Source organism: Zonotrichia albicollis, chromosome Z (genome assembly GCF_047830755.1).
Source record: "Zonotrichia albicollis isolate bZonAlb1 chromosome Z, bZonAlb1.hap1, whole genome shotgun sequence".
Lineage (NCBI taxonomy): Eukaryota > Metazoa > Chordata > Aves > Passeriformes > Passerellidae > Zonotrichia > Zonotrichia albicollis.
Window position 1 is genome coordinate 74937320 of NC_133860.1, and position 21706 is coordinate 74959025.

Consider the following 21706-nt stretch of genomic DNA (forward strand, 5'->3'; position numbering starts at 1 on the left):
TTTGTGATTTTCTGAACTGAAAAGTGTATCTTCATGCTTTAGTAACTTTTGAAAACGGACAGCTTTATATTGCTGTGAATTTCTCCCCCTGCCCTTTATGTGATGCAACTTAGCTGTTCATGAAACAGATGTAAATAAGTGTTTCTTTTTGCCCTTAGTCTCTGCTGGTATTCTTTGATGTCTCTGTGAATTAACTACCTTATTCTTTGCTCGGGTTTTCTGAAGTCCAGTGCTTTGGGCACAGGCCCAAGACTGTTTCAAATTTACAAGAAAGCAAAGTTTTCAATTGGTTGACTATGGTGGAAAATCAGTGTTTTGCACCAGTGGCTGTGGTTAGAGTGGAAAACAGAAAGAAGGGCAAGGGATGTATCTTCTCCCCAAACCATGTAGGAGCAGGAGAACTGCTAAGAGTACCAGCTCTCAGTGGTTCTCCTGCTCCTACATGGAATCAAGAAATCTAAGTGCTAGGAAATAGTTCTGTGATTTCGTAGCTGCTCACTAGTACTGTGTGCTTTGTTGAGAGGCAGGGAGATGACTCTGTCTTCCTGTCCCCATTCTGAATCTCTTTCTGTACCTCTTCTCTGAAGTATCTCTGACCCCATCTCATTGCCTTTTCCCTTTGCTGTATCCCTTGACCATGTTAGTTCCAGTGGGATTATAGGGCAGTTCAAAGGCAGTTTTTGTCTGAAAATACTGTGTTGCTTTTTGAACACCTTTATACTGTGACCAAGTTTGCTGTGTTGGTAGTACCTTGTGGCAAGAAGAACTGATGCTATGTTTTATCAAATGTACAGCTATGAGGAAAGTTCTCTGGAAATGAACTTGTTGAATACAATGGTAACCTCTGTTTAATTGGTCAATTTTATGGTCTTGTTGGTTTGGAAGTTTGTGATACTGCCTTAAATGTCTTCTGGTACAAAATGCTAAATATTTTAATTAATTTAATATTTTTTACTGCAGTGGCTTTTCCTGGAACTAGATAGAAAAGTTTTGGAACCCATACCAGAATACATTACAGGTTTAAAGTGTAAAAGGAGTAAGATCTATAAGTTAAAAGAAATAAAATTAGGTTTAAATTAGATCTTAGGAATAAATTCTTTGCTATAAGGGTAGTGAGTCACTGGAACAGCTGTTCCAGAGGAGCTGTGGGTGACCCATCTCTGGGAGTGTTCAAGGGCAGAACAGGGCTTTGAGCAGCCTGATCCTGGAAGGTGTCCCTGACTATGTCTGGGCAGTTGGAATGTGATCATCTCAAAAATCTTTTCCAGCTGAGGCCATTCTGCTGTTGATCCACTGATACTGTTAGTCTAAAGGAATGTTTCTAGGAGGATGCCTTTTTTTCCTGGCTGGTTTTCTGAAACAGTGAAAGGAGGAAGCTGATAGTGATATGGTATTGTATGAAGTCCTGACATTCAAACTCAGGGGCTTCAAGCTCTTCAACACAGTGAACATTTGATGTGCATTGGAAAATGATCTGCAAAATGGAGAGATACCTAAGGACTCCATAGCTCTCTCATGATATCATGAGATCTGTGGTAGAACGTTTCATATGAATTAGAACAAAATCAGCTGAATTAGTTTATTTCTGTGTTCTGTTGCTAAAAAGTTGCTGTCTTTATTGTATTGAAAAGGTTACAAAAGCTTTTGTGCAGGATAGCTAAATTTTCTTTAAATAGTTACCTTTTTACACCTGAAGACAATTTGTTTGCAAAATAGATGATTCATATTGTTGGGTAACATAGAAACAAATTTTTTCCATTATTGTGTGTAATCTTTTCCTTGAATAAAAGATTTTCACTGTGATTTGTGTTAGATATTTTTCCTGTGCATACACATCTAAGTGTATGTTTTTACTCTGGGAACAGAGATATGTTCCATTAAATTCACTGGTTGCACTATTAAAAAACTAAAATACTGAAACAAAAGCAAACCATACACCTGTTTTATTTAAAACTTCTTTTGGGAAGCAAAAAATTTGCAGTATGCCTTTTTTATTTTTTAGGTTTTCTTTTTCCTTTTTTTCTTTGTCAGGAAGCTGGTGTTACACAGATTATCAAGTGGAAAAAGAAGTGCTGTATTATTGTTCTTGGTGCTCCCTCCACCTGTGTTTCTGATACTGTGTTTTATGTGACTTTTGACTCCTAATGAAGTTTGTAGAGATTTAATTTTACATTTTTATGCCTTATGACCAGTGACTTGGTAAATTTTTTAAAAGAGACAGGAGGAAGAAATGGAAGTTGGAATACAGTAAAGTCAGAGTAATGTTCTGTGCCTGATTTTTCTAAGGAAACCACATTAAAAATAAGGCTTGAAATTTTGCTTGATTAAAGTATGTCCACAATAAGCCTAGAAGAAACCCAGACTGTGGTGATGACATGAGAAATTACTTCAGGTATTTTTGATCTGGCATCTCCAGCACTCAGAATACACACCAGAGGTTTGTGTAGTGTCATAAAAATGTTCTGTGTTTAATTATTAGTAACACTTTACAATTGATGTGCATTTTTGAGAACTGCCTGGCATTTAACTGCTGTTTTCATGAGATTATTTATTGAAAGTTTGTACTATTGAATGTTATGTCATATTAACTTCAGACTGTGTTTTTCTTCTAAATGTTGGGTTAGGTTTGTTTCTTCCTAAATGCGTAAGTTTATACATATCTATGTATAAGGTCTGTGTATAAGGTCTACTTATCTGTAGATAAATAGATCTATATTCTTTTATGCTCCCTTTATAACTGTAGTGTTAAGGTGAATAATGCAAAATGTTACCTAAAATAGATGTTTAGTTTTTGTTTGTCCTCTAACATAAAGGTAGCAAAAGCAGCATTAGTTTTCAAATTTTAAAAATATCTGGGCTTCTCCTTTTAAACTTCACCCCTCACCCTAGCTTTGTAAAACTCCTGAATGTTGTTTTAATGCGTGGGAGTAATGGACTTCTGTCAGTATAAAACATACCTAATAATGTTAGTATAAAACAAACATATAGTAACTTTGTGGCTTTTCTTCAGATTTCTCAGGTGGGTTGTGACCTTGAAACCCTTGGTGTTTTGACAAAAACAGTAGAGAAATCTAATTTACTTGAAGCAGCCATTTCTGTTTTGGCAGGCATGTTTTTTTGAAAATACAGTCTGGGGCCTGACCTTGGCAATATGTGGTGGAACATGAATATGTTGCTACAAGTGTTAGTAGTTAATAAACATCAGCTTCTTCCTTGTTTTAATATTGGAAGCATTGTTTCTAGAACATGTGCTTGGCACACTTAACCTCTGACATTTGTATGTTTCCATACAAATGTCCACAAATGCTGAGCGTAAGACTGCAACTTTGTTAGTTATTCCTTACTTTGGGTTCAAATCCTTGAATAATTTACTGTAGTTTTCTGACTATGGGTGTATGAATACACTCGCATTCACAGAATGATGCTTGTTTTCAGAAGAAGCCTTTGGACATGTAGCAGGGTAAAGTTCTGAAGCAAGTTGCAGTAAGATAATACAGAGACTTGGAAAGAATTCCAGAATTAGCTCACTGTTTTCCAGACTATGTCATATTTACTTTTGGAGTATCTCTGCCCAGAAACTTGTAATCACGCTAAATCTGATACCACAGTCCCCTGTCCAGATTCAGTTCTGCTGGGAAGGTAGATTTAATGTTATTCTGAGTATCATGCATTGAGATATAAATAATGGAAGGAAAGCTATTAAGTCCGTACATGTATGTGGCTGTCTTTTTCATATGGAGCATTCTTGACAAATGTGGAATGATGATTTTTTCTTTTAATCATGCCATTGTTATAGGTTCATCATAAATTTTAGACTAGAAAAGCTGTATTGAAAAACCGTTAAGAATCCACTGGGTAGCTTTGAGCTGTACTGAAATTGCATACAGGAGAATATCCTGTAAAAATATCCTAAAATTATCCTCTTCAAATCCTAATCCCAACCCACAAACCTTTTCCTTAATATTCTGAACTCTAGTGCTCCTGCCTAGAGATGATTGCTACATAGATCTCCAGAAATGAGAAAAAGATGATCAGTGTTAAAGTAGTTCCTTGTGCTGCTTCTTTTCCGTAATATCAGCTGTGTATGTAGGGCAAGAGTAAAACAGCATCTTTAAACAAAAGAAAAACACTAAATGTCTTTTCTGCCTAGGTGGCCTTTCTCAGAGCAAAGGCAGCTTTTGTGGGGGTGGAACAGAACTTGGTTTGTTCTGTAGTGCTTCCTGTCCAACAGATGTGGACTGGTAATGTTGATTTCATGAAGAAATAATGTTGGGGGGTTTTTGTCTCTCAAATAACTGTTAGGTTCCAAAATAAAATTACAGAAGTAAGTCTTGTGTGCTCAAGATGGGGATGTAAAAGTGTGTATTCAACATAGTTAGGTACCTAATTGGGTGCTTAAAGTTAAGTGATGTATATGCGTATGTAAGTAATTAAATTATATTGGGAAATTTTTTATTTGTCGTAGTCTGTGCTCTGCTCCCTACAGATCAAATTATAGGCAGAATTTATTTTTGCAGCTATTTGAAAATACTTACTTTCCAAGTAATTTCTTTTTTTTTTTTTTTTTTTCTGTGAGATTAACAAGGCCTAAACTATCTGTGAAAAATCCAAACTAGTGTGGAAAATACAAAAAGCATATGCCAAAGGGAGACTTGAAAGTAAGTTATATCTAGCAAAATTTGTTATAATTAAACATCCTGAGGTCAGAAATCTCGGTGAAGTTCTTTTGTGTGCTTATGAGAGGTAATGAACAGTGTAGCTCATGGGATTGAAGTCAACAGCTAACTGTTCTGGAGCAGCTTCCTTTAGTAGATTTTCATGCCTTCATTTCTCTTCAGCAGAAAATGTCATAATGGGGAGACCTTTAACAACTTATCTTATAAGTGAAACCAGCTGTTGGAGTGAACCAGCTATTGGGGAGAAACCAAGGAGTCACACTTCGTACACACACCTGAGTTTCTGATGTACCTGGTGATCAAAAAGAGGATGAACTTTGACTTAACAATCGGGGCACAGGCAAAAAAGGAAAGAAGTAACAGACTTGTCTAATAAGGGTATGGATACTAGTAAGCTGCTCATCTTGAAGATGACAGATTTTCAGAGTGCTGTAACTCTAACCAAACTACAGGAAGTGTCTGAACACTGCTCTCAAAATGCTGTTTCAATGAAAGTCTTGCCTCTTTATTTTTAGAAGTGAGAGGAGTTTCAAACATAAAATTACATGAGGTTTAATACAATGTGGTTAGGTGAAGTTCTTAGGGAATATGTATTGTGCAATGTAGTTATATCTTCTTTCACTAGCTGCTGATTATTTTTATTGTTCTCTCACTCCCTTTTGCCATGTAGCCGTCCTCAGAAGGTGTGTTTGTGTCCTTTCCTGCCTGTACATCCACTAAAGGTCTCCACCTGCCTGTATATAATTCAGCATCCAGCAGAGGTGAGTAAGGCTGTGGTAACTATGGGACTTGAGCTCTAATCCTAATGCAGCAAATGGTAGGCAGGAGGAAAGAGCTGTGCTGTCAGCTCACTGTCATGCTTCAGCCCCAGCCATCAGCTGAGGACCATGCACTACCACAGTACTTGCCCCCTGCCAGATGGGATGGGGATGAGAAGCAGAGGGAGAAAATGTAAAACTTTCTGTGAGAGAGATAAGAGGGTTTAATAAATGAAACAAAGTGAAATACAGGAGCAGTAGTACTATCACTACTGCTACTATTAATGATAATAATATCAACTGATGCATGATACAATGCTCACCTCCTGCTGGTGCCCAGCCCATCCCTAAGCAGCAATAGCAGGTCCTGACCATCCCCAGTTAATGATGGACATGTGAAATATGTCCGTAATATTCATGTGAAATAACCATGTTTAGCCTGTTTGAGTCATCTGACCTGGACATGCTCCCTCAAAATTTCTTGTGCAGCTCCTCACTGGCAGAGCGTGGGACACTTGAGAAGTCCTTGCCTTAGGTAAACACTGCTTAATGTACCGATGTTCTCATTGTTGCTATCAACATTATTCTCATCCTGGATCCAGAACACAGCATTATATCAGCTACTGGGAAAAAATTAATTATATTCCAGCCAAAACCAGGGCAATCATATAATGATTTTTCCTTTTAAACATCATGACTGAATGCCAGTTCATCTGAGTTGCTATATTTGTTGTTCAGTTCATCTGAATTATTGTATCTTTGAAATCACACATTATTTCTGTAACTCCATGCATGCAAGGCATCTCAACAGTATAGTCTTACTGGAATTGAAATCTACTTACCTTTGTACAAATTGTAAGAATGAAATAACATTGTTATTAAGTAACATTAAATAAAATAAAGACACATGTGTGTGACTGGTGGGGTATCTTGTACAAGGCCAGGAGTTGGACTCAATGATCCTCATGGGTGCCTTCTAACTCAGCATATTCTGTGATTCTGTGAGCACTGTGTCTCACAGAGGTGCTGAGTTGATCCATGGAGAAATGTATTTTGATTACAGCAATGATCTCTTATTGATGTTAGTGTTCTGTTAAAATGTGAATTAAGCTATTCGATGTAGTGATGACCTTACCTGTTTCCCCACTGAAAACAACAGTTCAGCTTCAGAACACTGTTTTGGTTTACCAGTAGGAGGATGTACATTGATGTTTTTCTCTTTGGTTGACAGTGGCCTATGGAGGTGGATCATAAGGTGTTTAGAAATTGTACCACATTTACACAGATCTGGGTAGATGATGGATCTACAAATCAGACTGTGGAATTCAGAAAACTGTACTCTCATGGTGCAGCTGTTTGCTTGACATTGACAGCTGTTCAGTCAACATGCAAAGAGTAATTTCCTGAAGGAATTTAAACAGAACACAAAAAACTCCAATTTAAAAAAGCCTTCTCTTGCAGGGAAATAAAACAGAAGCCATGACATGTTTGGGCCCTAAATGGGAAAACTGATTTTTAATGGACTGTGTATAATAGAAATATCCTTCATGTGACTTCCTATTTTAAAAGTACCTAAATATACACTGAAGTCACTTGCTGGGAAAAAGAAGTTTAAAAATATGCCAGAGATATTGAATTGGCATTTTAATTGTGTTGAATTCCCTGTTCATGATGGAGAGTATTAGAAAAGTTCGCAGATTTTTCTGGATTTATACAGCATTCCTGTGTCTGGAAGGCTATCTACAACTTTTTATTATTTAGCAATTAGAACAGGTGTCTGTCACAATGAGATGCAAGTTTTCTATTACTCTATGTTGCATAGTGATAATTTATAGAATAAACTATCCTTGGAAGACCACTATGGTAACTATCCAACTATAGGAGGGCCCTTGGCTTATTAGAGATAAGTCCTGTTAAATGGTGGTCTTTGGAGGTAGTCACAGGTGGTGCTTTTGATTGCATAACTGCAGAGGCGTACGTGACAAAAAGTAAGTTCCCTTTGCTGCTCACACTCAAAAGACAATCAGTCTTGAAGGCAGATGAGCCTTTTGGGACTGTATCTGATCCTTCAGTCTGCCATTGCATTACAGATACACTCTTAACCGTCTGTTTCAAAAATAACCCAATAAACTAACCAGATAGAGAATATCTTTGCCCTGCTGCCCGCCAGTCTTAACTGTCATCCCCCACGTGCTTCATTGTTGGCTTTGGAAGTCTGCAGTACATTGGATTAAGCTTTCAACTCTGGTCAAATGGTGCTATTGAGACTGGTACTGAGGGAAGATAGTAATGCAGAAAGTCAAGAAAAACATATCCTGTGTTTGGATTAATGTGACTAATGTCTTCACATCACACTATCCAGAGGCCAAGCTGCCAGATAGACCTGCAGATGTATCAGGTGTTGTCGAAGGGAGAAGAATCACTTGCTGTAGAACAGTGGATCACGTGTGGGAAATTGTACTGTCAGACTGCCATTTTGCATAATAGCTACATGAATTATTTAGATTTTTGTTTGTGGAGGAATCCAAGGACAATACAGCGTTCCATGTCAAGATCTAAATACTTGGTTTCAGATCAGTACTATTGCATCATTGCGCATCATGAGACTAACTTAAAAACTAAAAATATAGAAATCCAGCATCAGGACTAGTGCAAAGGTGATGGAATTATTTGCTCAGTATGATTTTTTTTTTTTGCATATAGGTAAATATATATGTATATATATACCTCTCTCTATATATATAGAGAGATATAGATATATAATATAAATATATAAGTAAATAGAATAATTGTGTCATTTTTCCTTTTTCATGCTTGCTGTTATGATCCAGAGGTCAGTGGCATAGCTAGGTGTACAAACCCCTTTTTGTCTTACCTTTGCCTTTGATTATTCTTGGAAGTGATTGCAAGTAGGATGTACTTTTCAAAACCTGAGTGATGTGTGTAACTCAGGACAGAACACTGAAGCATCTATCTGTGGAAATTGAGCCCTACCCAGGTTTTCTACTGATTCTGATACTATTTCATTAATGCTAATGCTTTTTTTTTGCCCACTGTTTATTATTCAGTGATTTTTCTCTGAAGTTTTGTTACTGTTTTTTATACTGATAGCCTAGTTCAAATTTATGGTGATGATTGTAGATTAGTTGAGATTGAGTTCAATATTGTCAATTAAAACAATACAATCTGAAGCATCAAGATTGAGGTTTTTTTCCTGAAGATTTTTGTCCTGTTACCTGCTAATTTTTTTTCTCTGTCTGTAGTCAACAGAATTTGATAGAAAATAAAAACATTAATAATTCATAGAAGCCATTCTTGATTTTATTCAAAAGTAACTTTTCTTTTTTATACAGGAAAGTAGAGTGTTAAGAACAGTACCTTTGCTAGCAGCTTGTCTCCCTCCAGACAAATGCAAAATTTTGGTTGGTCGACGTTTTAACGAAGACAGGTGAGCAGGATTGCCTGTGCATTTTCTGGTTCTCTGTAAATCATAGGAATATATCTTTCAGTGTCTTTTAAAATAGCCAACAGTGTTCTTAATTTTTATTTCAAGTGTGCACACTCACATTCTGATTTCCAAAGATAGTCAGAAGCATTTGATATTCTTCCTTCAGGTCATAGTCTCAGTTCTGCGCTCTTGGAGTGTTCACATGGCTACTTTCAGACTCTTATCTGTTTCCAGTTCTGTTCTTTCTACTAGGTCTGTCTTGCTATTCTATTTTGTTTTTTTTTTTGATTTGCTTTATCTGACTAACCATTTGGTGTCACTGAAGTAAAACTAATAGTTTTTACTCAAGTGTGGGAAACTGAGAAAGCAGCCTCGTTGTGAGATTCGTTTAAAACTCTTTAAAATTAAAAAAAAAGAAATATTAATTTTCTTTTTCCTCTTAAAATTAATCATAAGAAAGCATAGCTCTCAGAAATTTAAAATTATTTTTTCTAATATTCTGAGACATTGGAAAATATTGCTTTCCCATATAACATCTTTAATCTTCATTAGATGAAGCTAAATCTTAGAAACCAGGTCTTGGTACAAATGCCAGTGAAGCTTTACTACATACATTTTTAATAAAGCAAATAGAAAGTGTGAATACTTAAAAAGGAAATTATTCTCAAATTGAGTTGAATCCTTAGAGGAACTTCTGTGAGTGGTTAATATTTGCTGTTTTCTTTTCCTTCAATAAAAATTGAATGTTAATGTTAATACACATGACATGGTGAGCAAGGCCAGTTGAAATATACAAAAGTGTGGGGGAGAACAGAGGGGTAGGGCATTTGTTATCTCAATTCACTAAACTGATTACTTATTCCTGAATACAGAGTTAAGGTATAATTTACATAGCTAGATATACACTGTACAGTATGGTTTTCTGAAACTCCAATTACAAAAGCTTTTACATTTGAAGGATCTCTATTAAAATACTCTCTACAAAGATAGAGAACTTCAAAACAGTGGAATGTAGCAGGATGGGCAAAAAAAAGCGCTAATATCTTTTCCTTGCATTGTTCATAGGCTTGTACAACTGCAGTATATTTGCTATTCACTATGGAAATGTTAGGGCAAAAAGCAACTATTGTCTCTTATGCATGAATAAAGTACAATTTATTGGATTAAGCTCTTTTTAGGCTACTAATAAAGTTTTGTAGGCATTTGTTTTTGTATAATAATACTGTTTCACTCAGAAGTAATTGTGGGCCTGTACTGACCAGAGATAACAACTGTATCTCATATCTAACATGTCGAAAGTTTGAATTATTTTGGTACCAGACTTTTATAAACAACCTTGCCACTATAGTTTTTAAGTTTCATTTTATATTTTGTGACTATTTGGATGGGATGACTTCGTCTTTATTTTATTTTTCTGGAAAGGTAATCTAATCCTCAAGCTTTTCCTCCTTGCAAATATTCAGACTTTGGTAGATACAGATTCTGGATTGTATAGATTCTGGATGCTGTGATAAAATTATAGATTCTAATGAAGGAACACTTACAAAACCCCAGCTGCAAATATTTCTACATGGACCACTCTGTTACTTAGGACAGTGTGGGAACAATTACAGATTATCTGCATTGCTCTCTGAAATCAAGCTGCACGAAGTGCTGTTTCTGCACCTGGGATGGGGCAACTCTGGCTGTGTGTGTAGACTGGGGAGTGAGAGGCTTGAAAGCAGCATGTGGAAAGGGACCAGGGTGTCCGGGTCAGTAGTGAGCCAGCAGTGCCCTGGCAGCCAGGAGGGCCAAGCGTGTCCTGAGGGGCATGAGGGACAGCATCAGCAGCTGAACAAGGGAGGGATTGTCCTGCTCTGCTCTGTGCTGGGGCTGCCTCACTTTGAATATTGTGTGCAGTTTTGGTCACCACAACATCAATGACTTTGAGCTGTTAGAGAGTGTCCAAAGGTGAGCGATGAAAGTGGTGAAGGGCCTCGAGGGGAAGCTATGTGAGAGGTGTCTGAGCTCACTTGGTCTGTTCAGCCTGGAAAAGACTGAGGAGGATCTCATTGCAGTTACAACTTCTTGTGAGGGAAAGAAGAGGAGCAGACACTGGTCTCTTCTTTCTTGTGACCAGCAACAGAACCCAGGGGAATGGCCTGAAGTTGTGCCAGGGGATGTTTAGGTTAGATAGAAGGATAAGGTTTTTCACCCTGAAGGCGGCTGAGCACTGGAACAGACTCCCAAGGGAAGTGGTCACAGCACCAGGCCTGTCTGAGTTCAATAAGCATTTGGTCAATACTCTCAGGCACGTGGTGTGAGTCTTGGGGTCCCGTCCTGAACAGGGGTGGGAATTGAGTCAATGATCCTTTGTGTCCCTTGCAAGTCAGCATACTCTACGATGTTGTGGTTCTTTGACTCTATGAAATCTCAGTATAATTGCCAGCCCTCCTGCAGTTCAGTGGCCTAGATTAGAAATTAAATGGACCACTTGGGAAAATTTGTAGCTTCACTTTAAAAGTAATAAAATGCAACTTATTTCTGTTGATTTTCTGTAAAGCTGTTTAAGGTAATTATATACAATAGATATGAGACTTTGTAGTGCTTGTTCACAAACAAGAATTCTTACTATATCAAATATCAACGAATTGAGTTTTGCCACTTACCGAATAATGTAAAACTGCTTACAGGTTGTGGTTCTTTATTCAGATAACTTTTATGTGAACTTTTTGTGTGCTTTGGTGTCATGCTATCAAACTAAATTCATGCATTTTTGCCCCTTAGCTCAGTCAAGAATGACTAGATGCAGGCAGAGATCATCAGCTTTTGTCATTCTGTGTGTGAAAGTAATTAGTGCTGGTTAACTGAACATGTCCTAATTTCCATCTGAAACTGTACTTTACCATATCAAATTTCAGATCTCTCAATATAATTTAGATAATATTCTCTCCGGCTGTTTTTTCTTTGAGTACTATAGACTTCAGCTTTGCAGTAAGTCCAGAACAGTTCCTTTCTTCTACTCCCTCCTCCTCATGCTTTCCCTCTCAGTGTGTGTGCTCTCCTGGCTGCAGCACCTTTCTGGGCATATTCACAGGGAACACACAACAACTCTTGCAGCTTACTTACTACCAAAACCTTGAAAAGAGGTTGTTGGGGGTGTTGGTTTCTTCTCTGAACTAACAAGCAATAGACAGAACGAGAAGAAATGGCTCTCAAGATGTGCTTCAGTGAGAGGTTTAGATTGGAAAATTGCTTCACCAAAAGGACTGTCAGGCAGTGGAACAGGCTGCCCAGGAAAGTGGTTGAGTCACCATCCCAGGAAGTATTTAATAGATTTGTAGATAGGGAGTTTGGGGATGTGGTTTGGACATGGCAGTGTTAAGTGTCCAGTTGGACTTGATTGTGTTTGGGGTCCTTTCCAATATAAACAGTTCTGTGATGATCCTTGTGCTAATGTTTCTGTTCTTAAATAATAATACATACAAAGAAAGTAGATAAATGATCAAAAATTAGATAAAACAGAGGCACTCTTCCTGGCCATCTCTTATGCTTCTGTCCTGACCCTAAGGGCTTTCTTCTGAATGTGGAAATGACAGAGAGTAGTTACCTTTTCTAAAATCTATTTTATTGCCTGATGGAAATTACTACCTTTTAGGAATTACGGCAGTCCACAGTCTTCCAAGCACAGGAGTATTGAGAGAGGTAGAGGCACCTGCCTATTACTGAGGTGAGATAGTAAAAAACCATAGAAAGATAGAAAAACTGAGAAGTCCCCATTAACCTGATGGTTTTCTACAGATAATATGTTAGCATCTATTCTTTATTAGTAGTATTGTTTGCTACTAAATGGCAGTGTTACATTTTTAAAATCTGAATGCTTGCTTTTCACACTGGATCCATGTTGAATTAAAACCATCAAGAGAGTTTGAGAGCAACTGAGTAGATGTGTAATGAAAATGTACATGGTACAAAAAATGGGATTATGTTTAAATTACACATTTCAAGAGCATGCATCCCAGAAATAATGAAATGCTACTTAAGTGCAATCATGAGAATGTATAAATTTTCAGTGACAAAGTGGTTGGATATTCAGACAGGAATGAAATATCTGAACAGTTCTGCTTAGAGAGATTGTTGTTGTGCTAAATAGATTATAAAAGCCTACAATACCTGCTGCATACCAAAACTAAGGCTGATTTATAAGAGAAGCAAGTATTGTAGATATTTCTCTTATGGAGCTCAAAGTCATATCTTACACCATAACTTTTAAATTGTGTCATCTGTTTGAGCTTTATGTTAGCTGCTGGCCACGTCAAGCAGATAAAAAAATTTGTATTGATGACTTTATAGAAAGAGAAAATTATCTTCAGATTGATCTTACTTTTCATTATTGCAATAAAAATCTTACTTGGATTGAGGTAAATTACTACAACTGTAAATTATACAAATTGCTTTTTCTTGGAAATGCCAACATTTTCTGAACTTTGAAAGTCTACAAGTACTGTGAAGTGCCAGTGAAAGTATTGGAAATGTCATAGTGTCTGTATAAAGGATTTTTCTTCAGCATAGTCTTTATGGAGGATATTCCTGCAATTACTTGAAATCATTCTATTTTAAGGATGAGAGCTGTCAATATTAATTACATATGTACTATAGAATTACAGAATACCAACATGGAAGGGGACTTCAATGATCATCTGGTCCAAACTTTTTTTTAGCAAAAACACAGTCTAGACAAGATGGTTAAACCTGTTCAGAAGAACCTTAAGTGTCCAGTGTTGGGGAAGTCATGGAAGTAACACTTGGTGGGAATTAAAGAGATGGAAGGACTAGGAAGAGGAAAGACTTGGAAAGTTGTGATTGTCATCCTAGAAAGGACATGAGCCAATTGCAGCCTTCTAGGACAGGAGGGGAGCCTACCAGATAGATGGAGAGAGACTGTTGACAAGGGGGAATGGATTCAAACTGAAAGAAAGTAGGTTTAGAGTAAATATTAAGAAGAAATCTTTACTTTCAAGGTGGTGAGACATTGGGGCAGATTGCCCAGAGAAGCTGTGGATGCCCTGTCCTGATGTGTCCAAGGCCAGGTTGTGTGGGGCTCTGAGCAGTCTGATCTAGTAGAAGGTGTCCCAGTTTGTGGCAAGGGGGCTGGAACAGGATGATGTTTCAGGTCCCTTCCAAGCCAAGCCATTCTGTGAAGTTGTGATGATTCTATGATCCTTGGATGAGTATGCATTGAAAACCAGTGTTTTCAACTGAATTGTCAACTAAAACATCTGTTGTGGTGTTGATAATATAAACTTAAAGAGCTTCATAATCAATACGGATTTGGAATAGTTTTAATAATTCATTTTTTTAATCCTCTAAGGGGATTTAAAATCTCTTCTGTCTCAGAATTAGGATAGTTTAAATTGAAGACTTGGGTTCTCAAGACAAACATGAAAATAATGACCAGTTTTAAGCCTTGGGTACTAGATATCATGTAATGGGATGGCCTTGAGCTTTTGATTTTGCGTAACAAGATTGTTGGTTAAATTAAAATGATACCAAATTACTATAGTGTAAGTAAGGCTTAAAAAATAGTGGGAAGAACTGTTTGCCACAGGCTTATCTTACAGATTTCCAGTTTCTATTTACAATTTTCCTGTTCATTTTGGAAAGACAAATCATTATGTTTTCGTTTTGTTTGTTTGTATGTTTGTTCTTTGTAGTAAACGACATTGACAGGAATGAAACACAGTGTTGAATCAGTCTGGATTGTTTGCTGGAGGGAGGATGGCTGGCAGTGAGGGTGGTCAGATGGTGGAATACTTTCTCCAGCTTATTGGTACACTGAATTCCATTCCACATTCATTTCATATACATCCTTTATGGTCCCATTTGAGTCTTAATCTCAGGATTTCAATGTCTTGCACTTCAATCCTGTCTGAATTTAACATTCTTATAATTGTTTTTTTCACATGCCTCCTCAGAGAGTGATAATGGAGTGCAGGTTTAGGTACACCTTGTATATATCAACTCAAAATCCATTATGAACCATTTCTTTCCTCTCTAGTCCTCCCCACTCCTACCACTGCATCCCCCTACAAATACATGTTATTGCTTGTTTGGAGAAGTGGCGCAGATGCCTGGTTTCTGGAACTTAAAAGGTGACAGTGACAATAGAAATTCCTCAGTGTGAACTTAGATGTTTACAGTGTGCCTGTATCTGTGATCTTGCACCAAGTGGATCTTGATAGGTATCATGAAGTGCCCACTTTATGTGCTGACTATTGTTAATCCCATTCCGATACACCTGAGATGTGCTGCTTCTCTTTCCACTTCACATGGTGCTTCAACTGCATAAAGCTCTTCTTATCCTACCAAATCAGTTTACACCTTATAACCACTGCGGTACTGTGTAGAATTAATTTCTTATTTGGTGTCACATGCTTTGGGCAGTCAACCCTTGCTTTATATTTCTTCAAGCTTTCTGATTGAAGCAAGACTGAAGACTGAGAGCTGAGTTCCAGACAAGTAATGTGTTCTTTGTTGCAAGACTAGCCTTTTCTAGAGTTCTCCTCTGCCTTCTTGTCTATTCCATTCTGGCGAGACCCCTTGTGGAGTACTGTGTCCAGCTGTGAGCCCTTAACACAGAAAAGATATGGACCATGGACATGTTGGAATGAGTCCAGAGGAAGGCCATGAGGATGGTCAGAGAGCTGAACGCGTCTCCTATGGGAAAGGCTGAGAGTTAGAGTTGTTGAGTCTGGAGAAGAGCAGACTCCAAGGGAGACCTTGTGGAAGCTTTTTGGTGTCCAAAGGGGATTTCAGGAAAGCTGGAGAGGTACTTTTGCAAGGTCTAGAACAAAGAAAATGGTTTTAAACTGGAAGAGAGCAGTAGATTTAGACTTAGATTAGGTACTACAAATAAATTCTTTACCCTTATGGGGTGAGACATGGAAACAGGTTGCTTGCAGAAGCTGTGGCTGCCCCCCCTGGAGTATTCAGGCCAGACTAGTTTATACTTGGCTTTTGGGACCTGGAGTACTATTTAAATGACAATGTGTTTCACAGATTTTTATAGGCTAGGACAGTGGTGTCCTGCAAACACTTCAGGAGTTTCCGTGTACATTAACTCAATAGGCAGCTGTTACTTCTGTGGTACCACTGTCAAATGTAGAAGGCCAACAGGAAGGAAGAAGAGCGTGTAAAAGAATGGGAACTATAACTGTACCTGTTAGTATAAGTAGTAATTAAAAAAAACCCAAACCAATGGAAATTACAACATTTTCAAAAGTGTCCTGTAGGTGCGGACTATGAATTGCTAATATTTTATCTATATATAAGGTTAAAAATGGGATAATTGCAGTAATTTTATGCCAAGTGTTTGATAATTTTTTTTCTAGAATGCATGTATTAAATTTTGGTAAACAATTCAAAATGTCTTCGGCTCCAATACACATTACAGTAGTGATTAAGCATTGCAAAAGATATGATATATTGCTTTATTCAGCTTTCATTGGTCACTTTTGTGGTTGTTTTTTGACTGCCCCGACTTAGAAGCTGCCCCCACTTTAGGTGTTGGAGGAAAACCAGCAGCTTCAGAGGTGTTGGAAGGAGAAAGTGATAGATGACAAAGGGAAATTTAAGTAAAATTTGGTGGAGATGAGTGGGAGCTAATATTTGAAAGTATGTGTACATCATGAAAACTTTCAAGAATTAATTTGATTTTGTGTTTCTGTGCATTAAAGGTATCCTGAATTAGCAACTGTGTGCAGAAATCCCAATACTCTAATTTTGTATCCTGGAGCTGAAGCAACCAACTTGGAAGAAGTTGCAGTGATGTCTTCTAGTCCATCTGTTATGATTATCATCGATGGAACATGGAGTCAGGCTAAAGATATATTTTACAAAAATTCTCTCTTCCGCCTTCCCAAGCAAGTGAGTTATAAACTGTAAAATAAAAATTCAAAGTTTGTCTAGCAGATTCTTGCTTCTGATGAGTTAGAAGGGGGTGGTTTTCTGAGGATGTAACCAGCCAACAAGAAAAAGACAACTTGAACAATTATTTAGGCAATCTGTAAGATTGTAAGAAAGATAATTGTAAATATTGATAATTTGATAATTGATAATGTCTACTTTCTCACTTGAAATTTGCTTTTGTTTGATTTTGACCTAGCATATATAACTTCATAGTGAATCATTGTTTTGCAAAATTGAAAACTAATTTGTGTAGAAAAACACACAACAGTATCTTGTTTAAGATGTTAGAATAGAAAGATTGAAATAAGTGTTTCTTTTCCCCTGCATAAGTATTTTACATTGCAGAAATATGAAAGCTGAAAGTTGAATTTTCAGCCTCTTAAGAAAGCATCACACTCTTCTCATATGTCATCTCCACCATATTAAAAATTCTGTCTCAGGTAACATTTTACAAATACTGTCTATTTGACTATATATTCATATTTTGTATCTGTATCTTAAGTGTTTTCATCAGACTAGGATTGTTTGTGTACATTTAATTTTTTGACAAAGCTGCCATTTTTATTCAGGGTCATAACTGGAAGTGTATTTTAGAAAAAGTATTAATACCAACAGTTTTACTAGTGGAGAAAATAATTCCCTTCATTGTTGGATCGTAATTAGTATCCCTGAGGCTGTTAAAATGTTTATTTTATTTTTAATAATGGACAGCAAGCTTATGGATCATTTTACATACAAGTAATGCTTTTTAAATTATTAAATCCTGCCTAAGGCAAATTGGAGCTGATAAAGACTTTGAATTGATAGAACATGTAAAAATAATGGAATGAAAATGCAGTAAGATACTACACCAAAAAAACCTCTTAGAAGATTGAGCAGTGATATTGACTATAATGCATGAAACCTCATTTAAATATATAAATAATTTATCTTTCAAAAAATCCATAATACGCAGTTTGTTGCTTGACATGTATTCTTCTGTTGCATTAGATTGTTGGAGATTTTTTCAGAGATGGCCTAGAAGGCAGCTGTGAGGAGCAGGTTCTCACAGCCTGCTTCTGTAAACAGCAGAGGTTCTCAGGTTATTTTTAACTACAGGTAAAAGTGACAAGCATGAAGGCCTTGAGAGCCTTGCACATCAGAGTTCTCAGGCAGCTTTCTCATAACAAGTGGATGTTCTATCTTTGGCTGTTTTGGGAAAGCAAGAATAATTTTGAGAACCCAAATCTTGGTATTGGAAACATAAGGTGGAGTTGGTATGTTATCTCTGACCTATTGTGAGCTCAGATTTTGCAATATGCATGAACTTGATTAACACTGTTATAAAAGGTGACTGATTGATTAATAAATCGGAGTCGATGGCTGACCAACGCAAGGTGGGTCGTCTCCCCTCCGACTTCAATATTAGATTTCACCAAGATATTAAGATGTATCTGTGCACTACAACAAATGAAAAAAAACATTTAATGTTTGCAAACAAATGTGTTCCTACTATAGGAGGTTATATTACTCCTATGTTATAATATTATAACCTCCTAGGTTATAATATGTAATATATTATATATATTACACCACAAAGACTAGATATAAATCACATCTACATGTGATTTTATAGACACCTAATTTGCCCATAACTGCTTTCTATATGTTAAGATGTTTTGTACAAAATTTCATAGCTGTAGGAGCAAATGTACGTGTAGGGTGTTAATCTATAATCCTCTGTACATGAACATGGATAAAAACATGTAGAGATGTGACAGCTCAGAGAGATTTTCTGGATGGAAATGAATAATTGGGTACTGTGCACCTTTCCTCCCTGCAAGTGGGCACCAGAACTAACGACTGGATACGACTTGTCACTGTGGGGTGAGTCACAGTCTTCCTTTCTGAGAAAGTTCAGAGGCATTGATTTATGAAACAGTGATGCAAAGGATCATACTTCAAGCTCTAGGAAAAAAATTCAGCAGACAGCATGAATTTAAAAAAAACATTCTTCGTAGATTTGCTTCTTTGTGCATACATTAATTCTGTATTGCATCGATTGCAGTCTTTAGCATTTGCAGTTATTCGTCAACACTCAACTTCTTATCTGGCCCTTTTTTCAAGGAAAGGTACATTCTGACATCCATATCCTTCTTTTTTATTGGAATTGCATTGCTGCTCTTGTTTTAAAAGGTTTAAATTCTTTGAGTAAATGAATACAGTGATACAGTGATTCTTGAAGTATTAAGTTAATAAAAGTATTAATTTTTTCTTAAACTATGGTAGATGGTAAATATATCAGAGCTATAATCAATATTTGGTTTAATTTTTATTTTATACGCTACTTGATACTTTCTATTATTCAAATAACAGGAATGTGTTTAGGGATGACATTGTTAGAGTTCCCAAATGCAAAAATAGCTTCCTGTAGGGAAAACTGCTTTCCCATGTTGAGGTGTGACCTGGGTGACATCAATCTCTTAGATCAAGCTTAAAGGTTACATTAGTGGTTTGACTGTAATTTTTGCTTTATTTGTTCTGTGCTGTGCCAAGTTAGAGCTTGCGCTGTAGCTGCACACAGTCACCGGTGAGATAGGTAAGGCTCAGTGATGGCACCCACTGGGTGTGGAGCCGTGCAAGGGCTGTGTTGGAGTGCTGTGTACACACCTGGATGTTAGACTAAGTTTGATCATTTTGTGTTGAAATGATCTTGAGGCACCTGTGCAGCCCCCTAGAAACTTATTAATGGTTAAAATTAGCAGTAATGTGGGAGCACATAGTTATGAAACTGTCTGCAAGTAAACACCAGCACTGTTAGGGTCTAAAGTTGTTCAACCTTTGGCAGTGTTCTGTGATGATCTAGATATCATGGCCAGCACTGTAGGGTTTTTCTGGATTTTTACTATTTCTACATGATTTCTTGTTTTCTCCGCCATAGTTCATATTTAAATGAACCATGTAAATGGCTTTCTATTTAAAAGAAGTTTTTGCTGATCATATCTTGAAACTTTGGGTTGATATTGCAATTGTCAGAGACAAAAGTGAGTAGAATGTCCCTATATTTGAAATTCAAGAAGGCAGGCTTTTTTGGCCCCAGAGAGAGAATGAGGTGGATATGACAACAGCTATATAGAGGGGATGTAAAAAGTGAAGAGGATGTGATACCTGTAGGCATTAGCTGTAATACAAAAAGAAGCTAGACTTATTCAATAAATGGTGATTTGTGCTTTTAATCAATATTCTGGAGGTAGAAAAGAGCTATTTTAGTAATGAAGACGTTAGCGATTCTTAACTACAAAGACATCATCAATTGGAGCCATTGAAAGGAATATTTAATTGTATTACTTTACAGCTTTGCTTATTTTGGGTAATACAAACTGCTATGTTGAATGATTTTCAAGATACTGCGGGATATTTTAATAAACTTGGCTGTTGTTTTAAATTAGTATTAAAATCTTGAGATCTCCAATAAAAGCTCTGTTAATTAACAGCTCAGTCAGCAGAGCATTTTTCCTTGAAAAAAATGTTAAAAGAAATTTAAATTGCGCTCTTCCAGAAAGCCCCAGAGGAAATAGATATATATGAATCTAACATATTTACCTTTATCAGAAAAATGTAAATTTATGTCTCGATCCAGAATTATTCTTATTGTGGAATGGAATGGAATTTTTTTTCTTAAATTACAAAGCATGAGGTTGGACAAACTTTTTACCAAAAACCTGTGAGGCACTGGGGTTAAGGTGACTTTACAGAATCACAGACTCAAAAGTCTGGAAAAGACTTTTGAGGTCATCAGGTTCAATTTAGGACAGAACACCACCTTGTCAGCTTGTTGGCACTGATACCAAGCACCACATCCTGTATTTCCTTAAAAGTCTTTTCCCCTTCAGGGACAGTGACTCACTCCACTGCCTCTCTGACCAGCCCATTCCAGTACCCAATCATCCTTTCTGCAAAAAAGTTCCTCCTAATTTTCAGCCTAAACCTCCCCTGGGGCAGCTTTAGACTGTGTCCTCTTGTCCTGTTTTTAACTGTGTGGGAGAAGAAATGGAGCCCCACCCGGCTACAGTCTCCTTTCAGGGAGTTGTGGAGAGTGATAAAGTCTCTCCTGAGTTGCCTCTTCTCGAGGCTAAACATCCTGAGCTCTCTCAGCTGCTCCTCCTGTGACTTTAATAGTCTTTAACATGATTATTACATTGATTATGTAGGGTATTCCATGAACTAGCACCCTCTGGAGAAGCACATTATCCCAGGATGTTTTGCATAGCCACAACTGAGGAAGGGGTCTGCAGGCTTTTGTATCTCCTCTGCAACATCTGCTGCTGTTGCAGAGGAGATACAGAGAAGGTATTCAGTTACCTTGGAGAAGCTGATGCAGTAGTTTGAGAGAAGAACTAGCCATTTGTCACAGTTCATGTGGTGGTGTGTTGTGTGAAGCAATCACAGGCCACTGTGGGTGAAGCTGCTTCTGTTTATGAGAAGATAAGCACAGCATAGTGGGGAGAGATGACTAAACTCCTGCTTTTGGCTTTCTACTCCTTCAGCACTTCAGCACCAAATAAGAATTGAAAAAGTTAACCTGAAAACCATATATATAAAAAGTAGACAATCTATCCCAAGTGCTTATTGTTTCATCAGAAGTAGGTAGTACAGAAATTATTTTTATTTATGGATAAGTCTTTCTGGATCTCTGTTGTAAATCCAGGAATATGCTACTCCAAACCTGAATGAATTATTTCTACTACCTGATATTGTTTTCCTTTTTGAAAAATCCAGTGAAAGTCTTTGGGTCATCATACTTTTGTGGGATAATTGTAGAAAATAAATACCCATCCTTTAAAAATACTTGGAAAGTGCTACACAGTGGTTGTTGTCTTTGCTGGCCACTTTTTGGA

At 37.1% G+C, this 21706-nt stretch overlaps 1 protein-coding gene across 1 annotated transcript in view; it reads left to right on the plus strand.

The window, feature by feature from the left end:
• The window catches only part of DTWD2 (DTW motif tRNA-uridine aminocarboxypropyltransferase 2), a 71995-nt gene that overhangs the window by 21261 nt on the left and 29028 nt on the right, over positions 1-21706 (plus strand). Inside the window, exons 2-4 of the mRNA XM_074532421.1 lie at positions 5347-5437; positions 8788-8882; positions 16598-16787. Coding sequence (XP_074388522.1) covers positions 5347-5437; positions 8788-8882; positions 16598-16787 — 376 coding nt within the window. The remainder of the gene's footprint in view (positions 1-5346; positions 5438-8787; positions 8883-16597; positions 16788-21706) is intronic.